Below are 11,515 nucleotides of genomic sequence, written 5' to 3'. Positions count from 1 at the left end.
CCGATCGAGACGCGTTCGAGCCCGGCAGAGTCGGGCGGCCGCCTTCGGTTCCGGCTCGGCTCGGCTCGAACGGTCAGCAGCGCCGTGCTGAGCCGCTGCCCCGCAGGCGGAGGACTCGACTGCCGTTTTCTGTATTCACGTCTGTCCGAGAAGAAAGCTGGCGGCGCTGGCGCTGACCAGGGAGAGGGAGGCCGGGGGCCGGAAAGCTCTCGGGCTGCGGCTCCAGGGCAGGCAGAGGAAGTCACGGCGCCGGTGACATCAGCCGGGCTGCTGGGACCTGCGTGCTGTCACGCTGCGTTTCCGTGACGACGGCGGGCTCTCCCCGAGGAGCCGAGGGCAGCTTTGCTGCTGAGTTCGTTACCCGACGAAGCCCGACGCGGGGGGGCTGGGCAGACAGTCTTGCCAAAGAGGCCCGTGCTACAGCAAGATTGACAGCACGACGCCTTTTGTTCCCCTTGAGCCCTGGCCAGGCTTCGGGGCGAAAACCAAGAGGAGAAAGAGGGCAGCGGCTGTTCCCTCGGACTGCTCCGTACATTGGTTTACTGTGTGCTAGAAAGGCTGGAGCTGCTTGCAGCGGCTCTGGACGCCTCACTCGTGGGATGGATGCATTGCTGTGCAACTTCCCCATGGCTGGGAGAGGTTCTTCAGATCCTCCCTGCAAACGGGGCTCCCCAGTGACTGCAGATCTGGCTGATGGTAAAGTGCTGGGGCAATTGGTCGTGGATCTTTCTTCACCACTGTGCTCACGTGGCAATGAGTAGGCCCACTGCCTTGCTTATTCCCTTTACTGCTAAGCTTCTCTTTTGGCTATAGACGCTGCCAATATTACTGTTGGTTTTATTTTGTCATAGGCAGTAAAATAAGCCTATCCCAAAGACGTTGGTGTCTTTGTTGCAGCTGTTGAGCCCACCGATTGGCACAACAGCATTAACACATGATGGGCACGTAACTTGGACATCAGGAACGTGACTTCAAAGGCTTCAAAGCATCGGGAATGTCTCCTTTGGAGAGAGACTGAGAGGTTTGGGCTTGTTGAGCCCGGAGAACAGAAGGCTCATGGGAGACCGTGTGGCTGCCTTTCAGTACACGGGGCCTCACAGATCACCCTTGCTGAGGGTGAGCACTATTCCCTCATTGAGGACATTGATGAAGATGTTGAACAAGACCGGACCCAGCACCGACCCCTGAGGAACACCGCTGGTTACAGGTCTCCAACCGGACTCTGCACCGCCAACGACGACCCTCTGCGCTCTGCCAGTCAGCCAGTTCTCAACCCACCTCACTGTCCACTCATCTGTCCACACTTCCTCAGCTTTGTCATAAGGATGTTGTGGGAGACGGTATCAAACGCCTTGCTGAAAGCAAGGTAGACTACATGCACTACATCCACCCAGCCAGTGACAACATCGTAGAAGGCTACCAGGTTGGTCAAGCATGCCCTCCCCCTGGTGAACCCTTGCTGATTACTCCTGATAACCTCCTTTTCTTCCAGTTGTCTGGAGATGGCATCCAGCACAAGCTGTTCCATCACCTTTCCAGGGACAGAGGTGTGCCCAGGTGGCCAAGAGGGCCAACAGCATCTTGCATTAGAAATAGCGTGGCCAGCAGGAGCAGGGAGGGAATCATCCCCCTGTACTCAGCCCTGGTGAGGCCACGCATTGAGCACTGTGTTCAGTTTTGGGCCGCTCACTACAAAAAAAGACATTGAGGCCCTGGAACGTGTCCAGAGAAGGGCAACAAAGCTGGTATGGGGTCCGGAGCACAGGCCTTACGAGGAGCGGCTGAAGGAGTTGGGGTTGTTCAGTCTGGAGAAGAGGAGGCTCAGAGGAGACCTCATTGCAATCTACAACTTCCTGAATGGAGGCTGTGATGAGGAGGGGTTTGGCCTCGTCTCCCAGGCAACAAACAGGACCCGAGGAAATGGCCATAAGTTGTACCAGAGGAGGTTTAGGTTAGACATAAGGAAGAACTTGTTCTCTCAGAGAGCAGCCAGGCACTGGAATGGCTGCCCAGGGAGGTGGTGGAGTCGCCGTCCCTGGCAGTGTTCAAGAGGCATCTGGATTAGGAGTTACAGGATATGGTTTAGTGCTTGTGGTAGCAATGGTGATGGAAGGATGGTTTTTTCTCCTTTCCTTTTTCTTCTTTTCTTCCCTTCCTTTCCTTTTTTTCCTTTTTTCATTTTGTTTTCTGTTTTCCATCTTTTCTTTCCCTCTCCCCTTTTCTTTCCCTCTCCCCTTTTCTTTCCCTCTCCCCTTTTCTTTCCCTCTCCCCTTTTCTTTCCCTCTCCCCTTTTCTTTCCCTCTCCCCTTTTCTTTCCCTCTCCCCTTTTCTTTCCCTCTCCCCTTTTCTTTCCCTCTCCCCTTTTCTTTCCCTCTCCCCTTTTCTTTCCCTCTCCCCTTTTCTTTCCCTCTCCCCTTTTCTTTCCCTCTCCCCTTTTCTTTCCCTCTCCCCTTTTCTTTCCCTCTCCCCTTTTCTTTCCCTCTCCCCTTTTCTTTCCCTCTCCCCTTTTCTTTCCCTCTCCCCTTTTCTTTCCCTCTCCCCTTTTCTTTCCCTCTCCCCTTTTCTTTCCCTCTCCCCTTTTCTTTCCCTCTCCCCTTTTCTTTCCCTCTCCCCTTTTCTTTCCCTCTCCCCTTTTCTTTCCCTCTCCCCTTTTCTTTCCGTCTCTTTTCATCTCTTCCCCTTTCTTTCCTTTTTTCATTTCTTTTGATTCATTTTGTTTAGTACTTTCTTACTTTTCATCTTTTAGATTCCTTTCTAAAAGAAAAGATAGAATGGGAGACAATAATTAAAGAAACAAAACCTGCTTTGAAAGCCATGGGGCCGGATGGATTGAACCTTGGGGTGCTGAGGGGGTTGGCAGACGTGGCTGCCAAGCCGCTCTCCATCATCCTTCAGCAGTCCTGGCTAATTGGGGATGTGTCCTGGCTGTCCCTGAACGTGTTTAAAGAGCTCTGGATGTGGTGCTCAGGGACATGATTGAGTGGTGGGTTGTTAGAGTTAGGGGAGTATGGTCAGGTTGTGGTTGGACTCGATGATCTTTCGGGTCTTTTCCAACCTGATCCATTCTATGATTCTATGGATTTAACAGCAGCGTTCTTGTGGGAGCTGCATTGAAACTTGCAGTGTCTCTGGGTCCCCAGAATTACTTTCTCCAAGCTGATTCGTAGGTGCTGGCACTTCTTTAAAGCAAGAGCAGCTGCTGATGGGAGGAAGGTAGTTCAGGCTCATGAGCTCTGCAGCATCTCCCAGGATGGTACCAGAGGAGGCAGGAATGATATTGCAGAAGATGAGAAGCTCCCCAGCAGGAAGCCAGAAACCCTGCGGGAGAGTCGGAGCACGTGTGGATGCCCAGGAGGTAATGCAGCCCCAGTATTTGAGAAGCGCGTGGCCAAGGAGCTGCGGCCCAAGAACAGAGCTATTCCGCCTTTGCAGAATAGCTGGCATCCCAAGAAGGACTCGTCTGTCCTTGTAAAAAGCAGGGGGAGGGCACGTCCAAATGCTTGCTGGTTGCTTGGGAGCTCAAATCCTCCAAGCTGGAGGCAGCCTGGGGGTAACATCTCCTTGGTCCGATTGTGCAGCACCTGAGCAAGAACTGGCTGCATGAGGGTCATCTTAATTTCTCTGTTCTTTTACTTAAATAAACCCGTTGGGAGACCGTGGTGTTGGTTTCCTAAAATTTGGATCTGGGAGGTGAGCACGCCCTTTGCTTATGATGGAAGCACAGAAGTGATGCGGGCACTCGCTGAGGTCACAGTCATCGCCGAGGTGGGAGAGTTTGTGGCACAGCCGGTGAGCAGAGCTGGTGCTCTGGTGAGTGTGCTGCACGCAGAGACTGAGCTGTGAGCTTTCCTTGAGAGATCACCCTGCGAGAGCCCGTCGGAAGCACCGCTGCAGCGTGTGCGTGAGCTGGGCACAGCTCAGGCTGAGCAGGCCGAGCAGGTGAGCTGGGTTTGGTGCTGGGTGGTTGCCGGGAGGTGTCTCAGCAGGAAAGCTGGGCTGGGGTGGGCACGCTGCATCAGCCCTCGTCCCGGCTGGCAGTGAGACAGAGGGAGTTTTCTTCAGGACAGCAACACCAGCCATGTGCTTCAAGGCGCGTAACTATTGAGGAGATGGAGAACGCTTGCTGTCAGAAATCATGGCAGCTGTACAGGAGCTGGGTGTATTTTGGGGACAGTCCTTGTAACCAGCTGGTTTCGAGACATTGCCCTGCCCGAGAGTCTAAACTGCACAGCAGAAGAATGCTGGGAAAATGCTTCTTCCTCACTGTTTTTCACTTGCAGGTTCTTTCCTTAGGGTTCCTTTTTCCTTTCCAAAAGGAGATTTTGGGGATCGAGGCACTTGAAGAGAGAGTGAAGCCAGCTCTTTCCAACAGTGCGGGCAGTCCCTGTGGAGAGGACCCCGGGAACTTGAGCTTCCCCTGAGACGTTCCCCAGCATGTCTCAGCAGGGAGACGGACGCAGTTGCCATCGCTGCTTTGCGCGTGGAAAGGTATGGCTGGGTTTCTTTCGCTTGGGTTTCTCCTTTCTCTGGTTTTGGAGGGGAAGGGGTGGAGCAGGGGGAGCCCTGCTGGTCCTTTGTTAGCTCAGTAAGCGGCTGGGTTGTGCACTTGCAGCAACAGGACAGCATTGCCAGGCTCCTTAACCTGCTGGGGCAGGGTGGGAGCAGAGAGCGGGCACTGCCCTCCTGCCAGCTGCACCTGGTTATGGTTTGCCAGCTGCCCTGGGTTTCTGCTGAGAAGTTAGTTCTAGCTGCCTGCAGTAGTAAAGGGTGGGGAAGAAATAGTGGTGAAGAGCTAAGGCTGTGTACGGTAATTTTGCATGGGTTGAACTGTGGCACCTGAAGTCACTGTTTCCCTCGGAATAATGCTGGTGTTTGCAGGTGTGTTGGTTTAACCCCCCGAAGTGATGTCTGAGAGCGCCCGTCTTCTCCACCTGAACGATGAGAAAGCTGGATATGCCCAGAAATTGCAGCGCGTGCAGATGTTGTGAATGCGCTCCCAAATGTTTCCGTTAGTGATAACTAACGTCTCAGCACTCTGATACCCACCTCTGGCACCATCTGGAACGCTGCATCTCTTTGCAAACGTTGGGTGGCTCTTTCCATGGCCCTTCCTTTATTTCTCTCCTCAGAAGCAGCGCGGCGCGGTTCCCTGTGCTAGGGAGCAGCACCCAGCAGGCTGCCAGAGATCCAACAGCGCCTTGCAGCGCACAGAGGGACGCGATGGGGACGGACCATCCTTAGCACCACGCAAAAGTGAGTCTCTGCAGTCCTCTGTCATGAAGTATGGAAGAATGCATTTTAAGTATTACTTCTGAGCGGTGCAGCACTGCAGGGATGTCCGGTAACCATGGTGGAAGCATTAGAGAGGCCGACAGCAACAGATGGCAGCAGTGAGACAGAAGTGTGTGTGTAAGTGGTGGTGCTCAGAGCTGAGTGCATTCCCTGTAGGGACAAAAAATCCGTGCCTCGACTTTTGCAGCTGATAGCGTTTTGTGTGCTGACGCAGCTTTGCTCTGCAGCATGCAGAGCTGTCAGGCAGACTGGGGTTCCTCTGCTGCCACCTGAGCGGGAATGAGAGCAGTAGTGCTTTGTGCAAGCGCACTGCAGTTTAAAGATCAGTTTCTGTTCTGGCTGTAGAAGAGTGTCTTTTGGTTTTTGTGGTGGACGTGGGCTAACAGGACAGTGCTGCTCCTGGTGTCTGTGAAATCAACACACAATCTGTTGTTGTAGGGACGGAGCCTGCGCGTCCATGGAATGGTGCTGGGCTTGGGGGGAAACGGAAAGCCTCCCCAGGTAAGAAGCTCTTGTGAGCTGTGGTGTGGGTACCTGCCTCTAAATAGGGCTGCATGAAGGGCTGTGTGGGATGGAGGAGAAAAGAAGGGGCACTGCAGATCTGTGCTGACTGCAGAAATGGCACAGCGTTGTAGCAGCAGAAAGGCCAATTGAAGAAACTACGCTTGAGGAGCAGAAGTTTGTGGTTGGCTGTGCTAAAATGCTCCTCCAAAGAGATGCTCTTCATGTCTTTCTTGTTTCCTTTCTGACAGAAGCTGATGCAAGCAGGCTTGCAGTGAAGCGCAGCCTTGCAGGAAGCCAGGGGAGGAGCATGGAGTGTGGCACAGCCCCCAAGAGAGGTACAGACACACAGCAGCATCTGGGTTTGGTGCACTGTCTTTCTAGTTAGGCTTTCTGTCTGTCCTTTCCTGGGACTGCTGTCGTTGCGTGTTGCTTGAGATCTTAATCCCTGGGGATTACAGTTGCCTTTCCTGTCCCAATTGGAAATGGCCCACAGTTCAGCCAAGATCCCAAGGTCCATTGCTGTGAACACTCGAGAGTTCCTAGCATTGTGGCCCATTTTGCAGACCGAAGGCAGTGTGTGACTCTCTTTTAATCTTGCTGCTTCCCCTTGCTTGATTTGAACAGGGAGAGGTGCTGAGCCAAACGGCAAGATGTACGCGAAAGCTCCTCTCCAGGCTCCAGGAGGGCTTCCTGGAACAGCAGGTCCCAGCAGAGGGGAAAGACCTTCCCCTGCAGTTGACAACCACTCCCTCTCCAAGACCATGGCTGCAAGAAAGCGCAAGGGAGTGGAGGAAGAGGAGCAAAAAGCAGAGCTGTGGCCTGCCAAGAAACAAGTGAAGGTGGAGCGCGATGGGGAGAAGGCTCAGAGCCCACATCAGAGCAGAGGCGGTGTGCCAGCTCCAGCAACACACCCTGGGCCTGCCCCAGCGCCGACTGAGCGGTTCCGGACCTCAAAGCGAAGAGGTAGGAAGGTGCTGCAGCTGCCCTGGTGAGGTGCTTCCCTTATCAGGTGCATGGAGTTTGCTTAGGATTTGCTTTGCTTTCTCCTTCTCTCTGCGGAGGGGGGAAAAGAGTAGAAGGCTGCCGAGTCCAATGGCAAGGAAGTGCCAGAAAGTGTAACCCTCTCTTTTCCCATGAAATCCATGACTGCCTTCTGCTTGTCCCACTGGAAATACCCTTCCCTGAGAGGCTTCCTAGCCTGTTTTCATGTACCCATGTTTCCGCGGTTTTGCTGTTGACAAACTGAATTTCTCTCCTCTTTCTCTATAGCAAGACGACAACGACAAAAAGAGAGGAGAGCAGAAATGAAGAAGGCTGCTCTGAGAGCTGCCGCTGCACGTGCAGAGGTGAGTCCTCGGTGAGCACAGACACGGCTCTTGTTGTTCTCTGTCTGTCAGACGTGAAGGGGATTGTAGAATGCTGGGGGAAGCGGTGTCCTACTTTGACGCTCGCTTTCTTTCTTTCCAGTCCTCCACAATGAACAGCCTTGTGGAGATGATGGAGAAGCTGCAGCTGAAGGACTGAGTGGAGGAGCATCAGAAGGCAGCGGCTTCGTGGCAGCAGCCCAACTTGGCACTCTGGTTGCAGTCCATCAATAAACAATTGGAGCTTTGTATTCACAAAGAGCGCACGGCCTGATTTGTCCAGTGGCACTCAGTGAGCTGCTGCACCACCTCCTCGTTATTCCACTCGCGGCGCTGGGTCAGAACTCCCACATCTCCATCAGGGGATGCTGCAGGTTATAGAAGCAATGGATGCACCAGTCCTTGGCCCTGCCCATAAACGCACTGCCTGCAAAGCACGTGCACAGAGCTGCGAGTAGCACGGCCTGAGCACAGGCGCGCTGAGTTAGAGAACAGCTGTCTCGAGCTGTCTGAGTTTCTCGGGGCAGCACTGAGCAGAAGTGAGCGTGTGCCCCTCACCCTGCAGGCGTCTCTGTTGGGGGAAGAGAGGCTCCGGCGGCTGCCTGATCCCGGAAGGCAGAGGTGTTCTCCTGACTTCTCTGCAGTGCTACCTTGCCTCATTGTCCCCCCTCTCTTCAGCCGTTTTGATGCTACTTTTCATCCTTTGGGCAGAGCTTGAGTCACTCTCATCATCGCACAGCTTTGTACTGAGCGGTGTGGAATTTTCTGGCTTTGCTCTTAAAAGCCTAGGCTGAAAACTGCAGCGTGCATGCTTAGTTTACATGGGGACATGAGGGGGGACATCCCCTAACCCCCATTATCGAAAAATAAACCTTAATTGCAAAAGTGAGGGGTGTCAACCGCCGACCAATGGGAACAAAGTGGTCCGTGGGGGTGACACTGTGGGGGTGTCCCCATCTCCAGTACGTGACACCACCAGGGTGCCATGAAGGTGTCCCCAACTTTGGTGGTGTGACAGCACGATGCTGTGTCCCCACTTCTCCAGGAAGTCCTCCAGCTGGTTACAGTGTCCCCAGCTTCGGCTCAACGTCCCCAGGGGGTCCTTTTGTCCCCTCTGCATGACGGTGACACCCGATGCTGGCTGCCGAACGCGACACCCGATGACGATGACACCGCGTCACGGCTGTGCCACGCTGGTGTCACACAGTCCCCTCTGGTGGTGGCACAGAGTTCACCACCGTGCGTGTCCACATCCTCATGTCAGACGATGGTGACAGCGCCAGAGGACTCCAGTGTCACCAGGTCCAGCTCTAGGTGGGCCTGGAGGTGTGACAAAGAACAGTGAGAGGCTCAGTGACAGCATGGTGACAACGCAGAGCTGCCTGTGCCTGGCCCCATGCGGTGGTCAGAGTACAGGGAATGGTGTCACCCGATAGATGGTGGCACACAAGTGATGGTGATACCAGATGACGGTAACAACAGTGACAGCCAGGGATGGGGACACTGCGTCACGGCTGTTCCACATCGAGGTCACCCTGTGTCACGGTGTCACCTGAAGACAGTGACACTCAACGACTCCCAGTGGCATCCAGTGAAGGGAAGAACCAACAATGGTGACACCACCGACCCCATGTCACACCCACAGCAGACCCCACATGTCCCCCGACTGTCCCCAGCTCCCCTCCCTGTACACTCCTCGTCACCTCTACAATGAGGATGGCACCGCTCTGCAGTTGTGCCAGTCCTCTTCTTGGTTGCAAGTGTCCCATTTGGTTTTGTCATCCAGTATTTTTGGGAGAAAACGTGTGGTAGTTCTAAGAGAAGGGGTATTTCTGGGAGAAAATATCCTCTTTTTGGAAGAGAAGGTGAAATTTACCACTGAAATGTGGTATTTCTGGGAGAAAATGACATACTTGAGGGAGAGAACTCGGAAATGGTGGGAGAGAATGTCTTCTATTCGAGAGCAACTGTGGTATTTTTGGTGTGACGACTGGTCCTTTGGGGAGAAAATACGGTAAATATGGGAGAAAATGTCCTCTTGAGGAGTGTCAAGTAGTACTTTTGAGAGAAAATGTCAGGTATTTCTCAGAAAACTGCTGTTTCTGGGAGATAGTAGCATCCTTGGTTGGAAAATGACAGGTGTTTGTGAGAAAGCTGGTATTTTGGGAAAAAAGGCCGTATTTTTAAGACGAAGCTGGTATTTCTGGGGGAATATGTCCCGTCTTTGGGAGAAAAGTGGTCTATCTTGGAGAAAATGTCATGTATTTGGGAGAAAACTGGTCTATCTGGAAGAAACTGCCATTTTTCTGGGAGTAAGTGTGATCCTGAGGAGCGTCAAGTAGTATTCTTGGGATGAAACGTGAGGTATTTCTAAGCGTAGTGGTATTTCTGGGAGAAAATGTCTTGTTTTGGGGGGAAGAGATCACATGTATGTGAGAAAGCTGGTATTTCTGGGAGTAAACGCCATATTTTTAGGAAAAAATGGGTATTTCCCGGATAATCGGTCACATAGTTAGGAGAAAAGTGGTCTATCTGGGAGAAAATGTCCTTGTTTTTTGGTGGAAGAGATCATGTGTAGGGGACTAAAATAGTGTTCCCGGATGAAAATGTCACGTATCTGTGAGAAAAGTGGTATCTGTGGGTCACAGTGCTGTTCCCCAGGGGTCGGTGCTGGGGCCTGTCCTCCTCAAGATCTTTCTTGATGAGCTGAGGGCACTGAGTGCACCCTCGGTAAGTTTGCGGATGACACCAGGCTGGCTGGAAGTGTGGATCTGCCTGGGGGTAGCGAGGCCCCACAGAGGGATCTGGACAGGCTGGAGAGCTGGGCTGAAGCCAATGGGATGAGTTCCAACAAGGCCAAAGGCCAGGTCCTGTGCTTTGGCTGCAACAACCCCAGGCGACGCTACAGGCTGGGGGCGGAGCGGCTGGAAGATGCGTAGAGGAAGTGGACCTGGGGGTGTTGATGGATGCTGGGCTGAAATGAGCCAGCAGTGTGCCCGGGTGGCCAAGAAGGCCAATGGCATCCTGGCCTGCATCGGGAACGGTGTGGCCAGCAGGAACAGGGCAGTGATTGTCCCCCTGTCCTCAGCTCTGGTGAGGCCGCACCTCGAGTGCTGTGTCCACTTTTGGGCCCCTCACTGCCAGAAAGACATCAAGGCCCTGGAGCGGGTTCAAAGAAGGGCGCCAAGGCTGGCGAGGGGTCTGGAGCACAGAGCTCATGAGGAGCGGCTGAAGGAGCTGGGGTTGTTCAGTTGGAGAAGAGGAGGCTCAGGAAGACCTTACTGCTCTCTAGAACTACCTGAAGGGAGCTTGTAGAGAGCTGGGCTTCAGCCTCTTCTCTCGTGTCACTAGTGCCGAAAAACGACGTTATAACCCACAAATATCAGTGTTCTCCCAAATACACGATGTTTTCTTCCGGAAAGATCACTTTTCAATCCTAAATATGACAATTTGTTCCAAAAATGCGATATTTTCTCCCGGAAATACAAGCATTCTCCAAAATCCATGATATTTTCTCCCAGAATGCCAGCTTTATCAGAGATATATGAAATTTTCTTCCAAAATTATGATATTTCCTCCCAGAAATATCAGTTTCCTTAGAAATACTTCACGTTTCCTCCAAAAAATACAACATTACAATACCCCCCCTTCCCCATAATGTGATACTTTCTCCAGGGAGTCACAGTTTTCTTAGAAATACCTCATGTTTTCTCCAAACAATATGACATTACAGTCCTCAGTATGACATTTTCTCCCAAAAATAGGACATTTCCTCCCAGAAATACCAGTTATCTTTACAAAAATAGGACTGCAGCCATCGGAGATCTGCTGGAAGGACAGACGGCCAGCTCCAGGAGCTCCAGGAGGCTCCTGGAATGCAGCCATGGTCACTTTGTGCTCCGGGCGTTGGGCAGACCGACCAGAGGTGAAGCGTGGCTGGATCTGCTGCTCAGCAGTGCGGAGGAGATGATGAGTGAAAGGCGTTCAGGTTGGGGCAGCCTGGCTGCAGTGAGCACGGCTTGTGGGGTTGGTGATCCGAGGGATGTGGGCATGGCAAGGAGTGGGGCAGGACCTGAGCTTTGGGATGGCGAGCTTTAAGCTTTCACGGGCTGATGGCCCAGATCTCTGGGGATCTGTCTGTAAAAACAAAGATGGTGAGCAAAGCTGGCTGCTCTTCAAGGCTGCCTTCCCTTCTGAGAGCACAAGAGCTCTCCGTCCCTCTGAATAGAAAGCAGAGGACGCAGGAAGCCCATCGGCTCGGCGCAGACCTGCTGGGCAGCTGGGGGCAAAGCAAGGAGCAGCGAGCTCTGCTAACAGGCCGTGTCACCTGGAGCAATACAGGGCTAACAAACAGG

At 53.1% G+C, this 11,515-nt stretch overlaps 1 protein-coding gene across 3 annotated transcripts; it reads left to right on the top strand.

Annotated features, from left to right (window-relative positions):
* The first annotated feature begins 2,708 nt into the window (after nt 1-2,708).
* Nucleotides 2,709-7,969, top strand: LOC149913809 (zinc finger CCCH domain-containing protein 11A-like). Of its 3 annotated transcripts, none has more exons than XM_090128816.1 (8): nt 2,709-3,939; nt 4,373-4,488; nt 5,130-5,253; nt 5,731-5,793; nt 6,045-6,131; nt 6,421-6,759; nt 7,066-7,142; nt 7,264-7,969. In XM_090128816.1, exons 2-8 carry the CDS (start codon nt 4,435-4,437, stop codon nt 7,318-7,320), a joined length of 801 nt encoding a protein of 266 aa, XP_089984942.1. In that variant the 5' UTR covers nt 2,709-3,939; nt 4,373-4,434; the 3' UTR covers nt 7,321-7,969. The 3 variants fall into 3 exon arrangements, with proteins under 3 accessions (XP_089984942.1, XP_089984941.1, XP_089984940.1); XM_090128815.1 differs by having other exon boundaries at nt 4,294-4,488; XM_090128814.1 differs by having other exon boundaries at nt 4,281-4,488.
* The last annotated feature ends 3,546 nt before the right edge of the window (nt 7,970-11,515 follow it).

This window comes from Phasianus colchicus, chromosome 34 (genome assembly GCF_987193195.1).
Source record: "Phasianus colchicus chromosome 34, bPhaCol1.hap1.1, whole genome shotgun sequence".
Classification (NCBI taxonomy): domain Eukaryota; kingdom Metazoa; phylum Chordata; class Aves; order Galliformes; family Phasianidae; genus Phasianus; species Phasianus colchicus.
Note: the sequence above shows the minus strand (reverse complement) of the source record. Positions and strands in the feature narration are given on the sequence as shown.